Below are 11,802 nucleotides of genomic sequence, written 5' to 3'. Positions count from 1 at the left end.
GCGGCGAAGGGCGCAGGAGCATCTCTCGGAAGGGGACGCCGCGGGCCAAATGTCTGGGAGGGAGCCGAGCCGCTCCCCGGCCCCACGCCGCGGGCGACAGTGATGCTGCAGAACCCGCGGGAGCCACTGGTCGCCGCCGCTCTCCGCGCGGGCGGAGGACCCAGCGCCCGCCTTCTTCAGGGGAAGCAACCATGACCGTAGGTCGTGACTTGCCCCCCGGCCACTTCCCCTAGAAAGAAATCCTTGAAAAAGTTGCATTTTAAACAACAACAACAACAATCCTTACTCTGACCTTTGGGGCCGTGGGGGCCGAAGAAGCGTTTGTGCGAGTGCGAGCAAGAAAGCGAAAGGTGTGTGTGCATTGGGGGGCCACTTCGCTTAGCGCTGTGCTGAGGCTCTGGTCTTCGCCGCGCCCCCCCCTACACCCCTCCCGCCCCCCGGGACCCTGGGGCTGCGATGAGCCCCTGCGGGCGGGCCCGGCGGCACACGTCCAGAGGGGCCATGGCTGTCCTGGCGTGGAAGTTCCCGCGGACCCGGCTGCCGGTCGGAGCCAGTGCCCTCTGCGTCGTGGTCCTCTGTTGGCTCTACATCTTCCCGGTCTACCGGCTGCCCAACGAGAAGGAGATCGTGCAGGCGGTGCTGCAACAGGGCACGGCGTGGAAGAGGAACCAGACGGCGGCCAGACTTTTCAGGTACTCCTGCCCTCGTGGCTCCTCCCGGCTCGTGTCCTTTCCTCCCAGGGCGCGGAGGACAGGGTCACTAGCGAGGACCGCCTCGCAGAGGCATCCCTTTCAGCCAGTCCTTCCTTCCCATCCCTAACCTGGACGCTGGAGTCAGGAGCTCTAACCACCCTTTACCTCCAGAAAGAGGCAGACACCTGCTTTGCCCGTGTGAAAAGCCTGTACGCATTTCTGCCCAAGTCTGATTTGTAGTCTACGATTTGGTGGTAACTGGCGGGAAGGGGGACCCAGGCGCACTTTGTGCCTTGCACTTAATGAGAATGCCTCTCTTGGGCTCTGCAGACATCTGAAGCTATCGAGAACTAGAAGCAGGTAGGCTGTGTTTTAATGAGGTGAGGTGAATGGTTGGCAACGTAAGTCACTGATGAGGGAGTGGTGGCCAAGTCTTGGGCAATGCAAACATGCACACACTCAGCCAGGATCCAGTGGCGTTGTGCAGTGTGCCTATCACAAACACAGAGCACTTACTGATGCCCTACTAAGAGCCGGTGCTGTGTGATTTTTAATGTTGAAGTCTCAGCAACTTTCCAGTAACAGCTATTAACCCCATCTTACCAACCACAAACTGAGTCTTCAGGAGGATCCTTTCTCCAAGGTCAACTACCTTGGAAGTGTCCCTGCTGGGAAACTGATCACGAAAGCTCTACAGCTCCCAGATCTTTCTCTGGGCTTAGACTGGGAAAGCCTTCTGAAGGATGGGAGATTGCTTTAGGGAGGGACTTGACCTCAGAAAACAGACAAAAGCAAAACAAAAACAAAAGAAAACCCCACACACGTATAACCAGGTTGGATACCAGAACTCTGAGGATCCCTCAGAGGTTGTAGTTTTCCTTCCTTTCTGGGAATTTCAGCTTAGGTATCTAAAAATAAGTTCTTGGCAGCAGGGGTTGCCTATGGATTGGAGGGAAGACAGAACTGCTTCCCACTTTCTTTCCATTTCCCAGGGCATGTTGGAGGACACACTGGTGCTTCCACCCCTGGCAGGTGCCCCTTTCACCTTCAGTCCCTGGGGCTGAGGATGCTGTGGCTGGCGCTTCCGGTGATTGTAGTGGTCTGGATGGGGAGTGCTTTCCTATGCTCTGCACAGGACCTTTCAGGCAGTTCATGGGCAGGTGAGAGCCAACTTAAACATTTGTCATGACTGTTCCAAATGTTCAGAAACATCTATAAATTTTTTTAAAAGCACTTTAAAAACATACGGTTTCCTCCTTCATCTCAGGCCTGGTTCTGGAAAGAAGGTCAAAGAATTAGGCAATTCTTTCAGGGAAGGTTGCTAAATTCTCCTTTAAACTGGGAGGGAAGACTTCTATTTTCTCTCTCTTTTTAGACTTCTGCTCTCATTAAGTTTAAAATCACTCCTCTCCCTTAAAAGGATATAAGGATTTATCTTCCCTCACCTCCACAGTATTGATTGCTGGACTCAAAAGCACTCAAAAGGCGTAGCATCCAGCAATTCTTTTATCTAAAGACGAAAGCACTTTCATGTAATATAAGGAAATGAGTTAAGAGCATCCCATTGGTTTGCAATGAAAGAGTCCTTTTTTTTTTTTTTTTTTTTTTTTTGTTTAGGAGGAGGAATAATGAAGCTCCGTTAGAGAACAGATTTCTTTTGGAAAACATAATCAAGTGGAAAATACTTCATATTCTGAGACACAGGCGGATAGTTTTCTGAGACACATTTGCCCTTTGCTATCTGCAGCCTGGAGTAATCTTTGGTGGTTTGGCTGTCATTTGGTCTTGTCTCTATGTGCAGAGAATTACTTACTGAAATGCATACACCGTACAAACTGCCTAAACACTTATCCCTCCAAGTTGGTGCTGTAAAATGGTGTAAGAGGCACTGCTCCTTATTGAAAAGCGTGTGTGCTTCAGAGGAGAAGCCTGAATTTTTAGACTGACTATGCCATGATCAGATAAACAGCAGAGGATCTTTGTCAAGTTACTCTATTTCTTTGAGTCTCCGTTTCCTTATTTATAAATGAAATAATAACATACCTTGCAGGGTTGGTATAAGGTTTAAATAAAAAAAAAACACACACCTGATGATAAATAGCAGTCAATAGTGTTATAATTTTTATAAATGATATATGTTATATGTTACAGCTTAAATAAGAACAGCTTGCCAGCCTATATGAATTTGGAATATTTCACCTGTCAGATTTGTAGAGAAACTTTTATTGGTCCATATTCTACCCACACTCCCCTACACCCCTTACATTTAAGCGAATAAACAGGGACAAGGTGTTTTAAACGATAGTAAAAGTATCATGGTTTGTTAAGTTAAATTGTTTTTTACTCTCACGTTTGCGAAAATCCAGTGTGTGTGTGTGTGTGTGTGTGTGTGTGTGTGTGTGTGTGTGTGTGTGTGTGTGTTTATTTTACCATCTGGATTTTTAGTATGCAAGTAGTAGTGTATGTTTTCTAAATATTAGACAGGATGTTAGAGGTGGTTTCTGTGCACCCAGTTCTTGTCTTGCTTGTAGGAAGGAATTCAAACAAGAGACAGTACCAAATAGCAGCAAAGCATGCAAGAGTTTACTTGCAAGAAAAAGAAATACACGTAGACATACAGCAGGCAGGTTAGCTGGCTGACGCAAAACCAAGTGCCCTGCTCCTTTGAACGTTTTAAATTTTATACCCTAGAATTGGGTTGTGGGGAAAAAAAAAGAAAAATACCTCCTCAGGTTTCAAAGCTACCCTACCTGGATGTTACTCTCTGTTAGACCACATCCTGGAGGAGGTTTCAAGTCTTCGGCTTCCTCAGTCTTGGGTCTGCTAACTCTTAATTCTTGTGTAAGCATCTCCCATGCCTTCCCCTTGATCTTAGCCATCTATCCCCATTTATGTCTGTCTAGCTACCTACTCTAACATTCCCCCCTTCAGGTGATATCGGTCAAATTTGTTTGGGAAGTTAAGGGATGCTAGTCTGGCTTCTGATTCTACTTCTGCTGAATTGGACATGGAGCTGTGTTGGCCTGCTATCCCTTGCTCTCTGTCTGGGGTGGCTAGGTTGGGGTGGAGTGGAAGTGCTGTGTAGCCCGGTCCAATGGATTTTGATGTATGAGCTGATAGCCTTGTTGAATCATCATTTGTAGATGTATTGCCTGTATCTGGGAGGAAAGAAAAGTTGTTAGTTTGTTCATTATGCAGGGACCAAAGATGCAGAGAAGTATGAGAGTTATTAGTCGATCTAACAAGGGTAAGAACCAAGTTAAATTGGGAAATGCCTGCTTAATTGTATTCCAAATAATATCTTTCATGCCTTCTAGATTAAAATTCCATAGCCAAGTGGCATGTTTTAAAATGGTTTGAACGTCTGCTTCAATTTGGCCAGTACTATTGATGTAAAAACAGCACGAGGTGTTTGCTAGGGTACATACCCCTCCTTGGGAAGCTAATAAGTAATCTAATGCTATGTGGTTATCAGTGACCATCTTGGCTATTGAATTTATTGATTGAAATGATTATCTTAAGTCTCTGCCATTAGTAGTAGCAATAGTGGTCATTGAAGCAGTGATATTTTTGGCTGGAACAGCACTATAGGTAATGCTCTCTGCTAGCCTAATTAGGCTCCCAATTAAGGCCGTTAGGCCTAGAACAAGTAAATCTATGGCCCTTTTGCACCTTTTGTGAGGACAATAAATCTGAACAGTTTGCTCTGGGGATGTGGGGCAGCCTATTGTCCCTGTTCCTGTGGTTGAAGATGGATTAATGTATGGTTGAGCTATTCCACTTTGGGGTGTTTGTCCTAGAAACATAAGTCCTTTGGGGAAGCAAAGATATCCATTAGCATCATTAGGTTTAGTGGGGTCTAGGGAGATATGATTTAATCAATTAGTGATTGATGGCAATGCCGATGTATTGCATCCAGGGTAGTGTCTTCTTGTTTTTCCCTTAGATGGGGAAAGAATGGTTCTGTTGCAGTTTTGCATAGTCTGTATCTGCAAAGTTGTATTGCAGGTACTAGAGCTATTTAGGGATTGGAGGGTACAGTTAGTAGCATTTGGTTCTGCTTTAACAAGGGATCCATTGCAAATACCTGCTGATTTGTGTGTGCCATTTTTATAACAGCAGGTAGCATTTCGGGTTGTGCTACAATTCTATTGTTCTCTGTCTGAGAATTTGAAAGTGAGGCCATCCTGGTCACAATGAAAAACACTTCTGTCTGCCCGATGGGAGAAATTCTTGTTAACTTGGTATAGAATATGGTGGTCAAGGGTTGAAAACACCAAGGTGTTACATTAACCTTTTGCACTCGGATGTCGAGTGTGACTCGACACGGTTAGCATTAGAATAAAGGAATCGAGAAAAAAGCAAGCGAGTGCAAAGGAGTTTTGGAGTAATTCAACAAGTTGGGCTGTGCTTAGACAAGTTAACCCGATAGGGTCCATGGGATAAGATAAGAATTGGCCAGGAGTCCCATTAGAGCATGGTCAATCCTTGCTTTAGGCTGCTGATGGCAGATCCAACAGATTTCAGTTATATTGGGAACCTGTAAAGTTAGCCCTTGAGTAAAATAAGAAATAGCTCGTTTCCCCAGCCTAGGCCTAGCACATGAGTAAAGGTTAGAGGTAAGAATAGGAGTTTATTCATTGTGTATAATTATAGAAAAGACCAAAACAAGCTTCAAATGGTGTGTCTGGAAGTGCACAGGCAAATGAGCAAATAAGGAGAAAAGTTATATAGAAAACTATTGAACTGTAGAAGAGCAATTCTGAAAGAGGAAGCATTCCAAGACAACAAAGAGCAAAATCCAATCCAAAAGAACATTATGAAATTTGTAAATAACAGTTTAAATTGAGACATGGGTATGTGGGAACTACTGCCTCATTGGTTATTCGTAGATCTTGAACAAATCTGTTTAGGCTAGTGTGTTGCCTGACAATGCTGAGAATATATGTGTTTTTTAAAAATTAATCTTTATTGTTGAGATTATTACAGAGGACTCCCCCCACCCCAGCTCCCCTCTACCCGGTTCCCACCCCACCCCAGGCCCTCACCACCCTATTGTCTGTGTCCATAGGTAATGCATACATGCATATAAGATCTTTGTCTAATCTCTTCCTGCAGCCCCCCACACTCCCTTCCCTCTGAGAATCATTAGTCTGTTCCATTTCCATGCCCCTCATTCTATTCCATTCACCAGTTTATTCTGTTCATCAGATTTTTCATTTGTTTGGTTTTTTAGATTCAATTGTTGATAGATATGTATTTGTTCCACTTTATTATTCATATTTTTTATCTTTACCTTTTTCTTCTTCTTCCTTTTCTTAAAGAATACCCTTCAAAATTTCATATAATACTGGTTTGGTGGTGATGAACTCTTTTAGCTTTTTCTTATCTGTGAAGCTCTTTATCTGACTTTCAATTCTAAATGATAGCTTTGCTGGGTAGAGTAATCTTGGTTGTAGGTTCTTGCTATTCATCACTTTGAATATTTCTTGCCACTCCCTTCTGGCCTGCATAGTTTCTTTTGAGAAATCAGCTGACAGTTGTATGGACACTTCCTTGTAGGTAACTAACTGCTTTTAATATTCTCTCTTTGTTTTTTGCCCTTGGCATTTTAATTATGATGTGTCCTGGTGTGGTCCTCTTTGGGTTCCTCTTGTTTGGGGTTCTCTGTGCTTCCTGGATTTGTAAGTCTGTTTCTTTCACCAGGAAGTTTTCTGTCATTATTTCTTCAAATAGGTTTTCTTGGGATCCTCTAGTCTACTGTTAAATCCCTGTATATTATTCTTTATTTCAGTCAGTGTATGCTTAATTTCTGACTGGTCCTTTTCCATTTTTTTTTTTTTTTTTTTTTTGGCATTCTCACTAATATCCTTGAAAGTCTCACTAAGTCCCTTGGAAGTTTCTAGAAGATTATTGAGTAACTTTATAACTGTGGTTTTGAACTCTATATCCAGGAGTTTTCTTTCTTTCATTTCTTTCATTTGTGACATGTTTCTTTCTCCACATTTTGGCTGCTTCCCTGTGTTTGTTTCTATGTATTGGGTAGAGCTGCTAAGTCTCCTTGTGTTGATAGAGTGGCCTTGCGTAGTAGGTGTCCTATAGGGCCCAGTGGCTCAGCCTCCCCAGTCACCTGAGTTGGACACTCTAGGAGCACTTCTTTGTGGGCTGTGTGCAAAATCTTGTTGTAGTTGAGCCTTGATTGCTGTTGGTGTCACTGGGAAGAATTGACCTCCAGGCCAGTGGGCTGTGAGGACCAGCTGCAACTACAGTGGGAGAGCTGCTGTGTAGGAGACACCCTTACGGAGCAGGACTTACTTCAGTGGGGCTTTGGTGCTCACTGAGTCTGCCCCTTGAATGTGTCATTTATGGATGTAAAGAGTTGTAATCTGGATGGTCTTACTCTGACCACTGGGTACACTGGCTCTTGAGTCTCCAGGGAGGTGCAAAGTCAGCTACTGCTTGGGCCACTCAGCAGGAGCTACAGAGAGATCTTCAGATTTCTCCTCTTTGTATAGGGTTTGGAAATATCCAGATGAGGCCCAGCTGTGAAGCAAGGCAGGCTGGTGCTGGGTCTTGGGCCTTTTATTGATAGGTTTGAGGCTTCCTGACCCAGCTGCAGTTGATTTACAGATTTTTAGGCTGAGAAAGGACAGGCCATGCATATTCAAAAGCAACTACGCACAGCTTGGGTGGGGTTGTAAATTCGGTGGGGCGGGGTCTCAGTGAATCACCAGGGCGGAGCAAACAGAAATGGCTGCCAGTCAGCCCTGCAACCAGGGAGGTCCCTGCACGGGCACAATGACTGCTGCAAGCACCTCCATCTGGAAGAAAGCCAACCCCGAGTTCCTGCCCCAATGCCGGACGGTCCAGTTTCTCCTCTTATGTGACTGGCTCCCCCAGAGCCTAACCAGGAACTAGAGATCAGAGGAAGCATCAGAGGAAGTGGGAGCTTGTAAATTCAGTTCATGGTGCCGGCCTTTTATGAGGAGCAGCTGGGTCTCCAGCACTCAGCCCCAATCCTCACTGGTTTTTACAGCCCATAGGGACTTCTTTTCCCAGCTCTGGGAGCCGGGACTGGGCGTCTGATGTAGGCCTGGGACCCCTTGCTCCTCTGGAAAGCCTCTTCAGAGGCGATCTTCCTCACGATTAAAAAAGCGGCACCCATGCATACGTGGGTGCTGGGCCAGCCCTTCCGTGCCTCCACACCTCCTACCAGTCTCAGTATGCTTTCTTCTTTAGTTCTCTAGTTATAGCACTTCCATTCAGCCAGCTTTCCAGCGGTTCTGGATGATAGTTGTTCTGTATTTTAACTGTAATTTTGATGTGGTTGTGGGAGGCAGTGAGTACAGGCATTTGCCTACGCCACCATCTTGGTTCTCCTCAAGAATACATGTTAAAAGTGGAACCTCATGTGTTCTCAGGGAAGAATCCTTTGAACATCTATGTCCCGTGATGTTTTCCTTCTAGCTCTTTGGCAGATGCAACATAAACCCATAACACAATTTCTACATAGAGGGACCCAAGAATGTAGATGCAGGAGTGGGTAGGACAGGCCAGGCACATCAACTCATGGCACTTCATATGGGCCAAAATAATATGCTGAGAATGTGGGCATGAGCAAGTCATAACTGCTAGCAGAGTTCTCAGGGCTCAATGTAATGGGTCAGTGTGCTGCTAGCGGAGGGGGCTCCCAGAGGCTATGACACCATTGGCCATCCCCACTCCTCTTATATGTCTCAGTTTCTCTTGCAGACTGTCTAGAACAACTATGAGGACCCTGAGTGCTGGATGGCCAGCCTTTACGTGGGCAGGTTAAAGTTTAATTACAAATGTGTTCTGAAGTCCCTATTAGGCCCTTACTTGTTGCAAGGAAGACCCTGCAACACCTACCCAGAAACCCTCAGTTGCCTGAGAGTGTCTGCTTTGCAGACCTGTGGGGAGATGTGTCTCTTATCTTTGTGCCGGTTCATCACCAGGCGCTCATAGTTACTTTTGTTTTCCTCTCACAGTCATTTCTCCCCGATTAACTGCAATTGCTGCCTCACCCTCTTGATCCCGGATAAGAAGCAAAAGCAGCCTTAACCGGTTTGGCTCAGTGGACAGAGCATCGGCCTGCGGACTCAAGGGTCCCAGGTTCGATTCCGGTCAAGGGCATGTACCTTGATTGCAGGCACAGCCCCAGTGGGGGGGGTGCAGGAGGCAGCTGATTGATGTTTCTCTCTCATCGATGTTTCTAACTCTCTATCCTCTCTCTTCCTCTCTGTAAAAAAATCAATAAAGTATATTAAAAAAAAAAAAAAGAAGCAAAAGCAAAATAGCCCTCTTTCCAGCCTCCTGGCTAGAAGACTTACAATTTGCAAAATTCAAGTCATGGCACCAATATGTTAGAGGTGGTCTCTGCGCCCCTGGTTCTTGTCTTGCTTGTAGGAAGGAATTCAAACAAGAGACAGTACCAAATAGCAGCAAAGTATGCAAGAGTTTATTTGCAAGAAAAAGAAACACACTCAGATATAGCTTCGCTGGCTGAAGCTAACAGAGTGCCCACTTGTTTGGGCATTTGAAATTTTATACCCCAGCTCACAACTTGTTAAGTACTGACTTCTCAGAGGGTGACCTTGACAAATCTCATAGGAGAGGGCAGCTGCAAGAGTTTTGAACCAAATAGGGAATTTCCCTAACATCCTTAAAAAAAGTTTTGATGTGACTCTTGTTGCTTTTGATTGAGTAGTCAAGTAGTGGGGAAATGCCAAAGCAAAGTGGCATTTGGCATTTCTGGTCCTTATCCATTTCATTTGCTTCTCAGAAGAAAACCTCAGTTCAGAATTTATGTGCAAGGCTTTATCCTTGGTACCTGACATAGTAACAACCACCACAACAAATTATTTGGCTCTTATTATTACGATGGCACTATGCTAAGTGCTTTAAATGTATTGACTCATTTAATTCTCCTAAGAATCTTGTATAAGTGGATACATTATACATTAATAGATGACTATGCCCTGGTCCCTGTCATCAAGGGATTTGCTGTAGTCCCAGGGGACAGGCATATGTTTACAATTAACTCACCAACTGGAAATAGGGCCATCAAAGAGAGGCAGCAAAGCCCCTCGAAAGACTTAGGGATTAAGGAGCTGTGAGGATGGTTGGAATTCTGGTTGTATCCCTTTCTCATTGTGTGATCATTGGTAAGTTCAACTCAGAGCTTCAGTTTTCCCATGTGTAAAATGGGGTTGGTAATCATTTCATACAGGTTTATGAAATTACATGAGAGCACACAGAAAGGACCTAGAATGATGCTCACCACATAGCTCTGTTTAGTGTAAGGTAGTTGAAAGAATAGAAACACAAGCAAAGTGTTGGGAAAGTTTGTGGAACATGGCATTTCATTCTATCAGAAGGAGGAAAATCACAGAGGTGGTGGTGCTTGTACTAAGCCTTGCAGGCTGGTAAGATGGGGCGGTAGTAGGAGGTGAGGGTGGAAGGATGCTCCTGGCAGAGACAGTAACGAAGGCCAAAGCAGGATGGTGTGGAAGAGCCTGGTGTGCAGCCTGTATGCAAAGTTAGTAAGTGGCCCTCCGAGACTGTAGTAGGCAATGTAGACTGGTAGACTGGAAGGTAGGTGGAAGCCAGGTCAGAATCTCTGAATGGTCTTAAGGTACGGCTCAGGGTAAAGGGGGGTCAAATATATGGTAACAGAAGATTTGAATTTGGGTGGTAAACACACAGTGCAATATACCTATGATACAGATGTGTGCACTTAAACCTATATAATTTTATTAACCAATATCACCTCAATAAATTTAATAAAAAAGTAAAACAAACAAAACAAAAACAAAAAATTTACCAATCCTTTACTTTATACTAGGCACTATAATAACCCATTAAATACACAATTTCATTAAAAAAAAAAAAAGAAATGAACAAACATCAAGTATCCAAAGACACTGGCTGTATGCCAGTGTTATTGGTTGGTTTGGGACAAGGGTAACACACCAAAGTACTTTGAATATCCTGTCTATTTCCTGGGTGGTAACCATTACTCTGAGCAGCGGTGTTTTTCTTTCCTTTCTTATATTCTGAATGAAACACTAGTGCAAACAGTTCTAGATTTATGTGGCTTCTTTTCTGTCCCTGTTTTTGAATCTATGGATATCAGAAGCTTCAGGTATTTTCACAGTTGCCCTGGTGGGCTCAAAGGGATGAGATGTAGGTGCAGATATATATATTTTAGAGGCCCGGTGCACGAGATTTGTGCACTTGAGGGGCAGAGTCTTTCAGCCTGGCCTGTACCCTCTCGCAGTCTGAGAGCCCTTGAGGGATGTCCAACTGATGGCTTAGGCCCACTCCCCACCGTCAGGTGGACATCCTTAGCGCGGACATCCTTAGTGCTGCCATGGAGGCAGGAGAGGCTCCCGCCACCACTACTGTGCTTGCCAGCTGTGAACCTGGCTTCTGGGCTTCTGGCTGAGCAGCGCTCCCCCTATGGGAGCACACTGACTACCAGGGGGCAGCTCCTGTGTTGAGCGTCTGTCCCCTGGTGGTCAGTGCGCGTCAAAGCGACCAGTCGTTCCACCATTTGTTCGATTTGCATATTACCCTTTTATTATATAGGATATATATATATATATATATATATATATATATATATATGATGTAGGTTTTATAGTTGTGAAGTTGGGGGATTTGTGGAATTCACTTTAAAATTAGTTAAGGAAAAGGATGGTTTAATAAATTGTGGTGCTTGAGAAAATAAGCTTCAATTATGTTGCGGATTTACAAATATGAAAAACTTCATTAACAGCAACCACAATGACAAAAAAAAGTCATTAATATTTATTGGACACAAAATGTACCAGGCCTGGTTCTTAGTTCTTATATTTGTTAATTTTTGTTCCCACAGCTGCTTAATAACATAGATATTTGTATGTTCTTCGTTTTACAGGTAAGGAAATTGAGGCTCAGTGAGATCCTTTAACAAAGGGGTTGGCTTTCTAACCCAGAACTCTTTGATTCAAAGCCTATGCTCCTTCACTGATAATTTTGGTTAAAGGAAACATTGCTGTACAGAATATATATATTCCTTATGATCTGGGCATGATTACTTCTCCAG

At 44.3% G+C, this 11,802-nt stretch overlaps 1 protein-coding gene across 2 annotated transcripts in view; it reads left to right on the top strand.

Moving 5' to 3' along the window:
* The window catches only part of ST8SIA1 (ST8 alpha-N-acetyl-neuraminide alpha-2,8-sialyltransferase 1), a 133,838-nt gene continuing 122,036 nt past the window's right edge, over positions 1-11,802 (top strand). Inside the window, exon 1 of one of the 2 annotated variants that reach the window (XM_079775775.1) lies at positions 1-692. In XM_079775775.1, the coding sequence (XP_079631901.1) occupies positions 457-692 (236 nt within the window). In that variant the 5' untranslated portion in view covers positions 1-456. The remainder of the gene's footprint in view (positions 693-11,802) is intronic. The other variant, XM_079775776.1, reaches the window with a different exon arrangement.

Source organism: Cnephaeus nilssonii (assembly GCF_951640355.1).
Source record: "Cnephaeus nilssonii genome assembly, chromosome: 6".
Classification (NCBI taxonomy): Eukaryota; Metazoa; Chordata; class Mammalia; order Chiroptera; family Vespertilionidae; genus Cnephaeus; species Cnephaeus nilssonii.
Note: the sequence above shows the minus strand (reverse complement) of the source record. Positions and strands in the feature narration are given on the sequence as shown.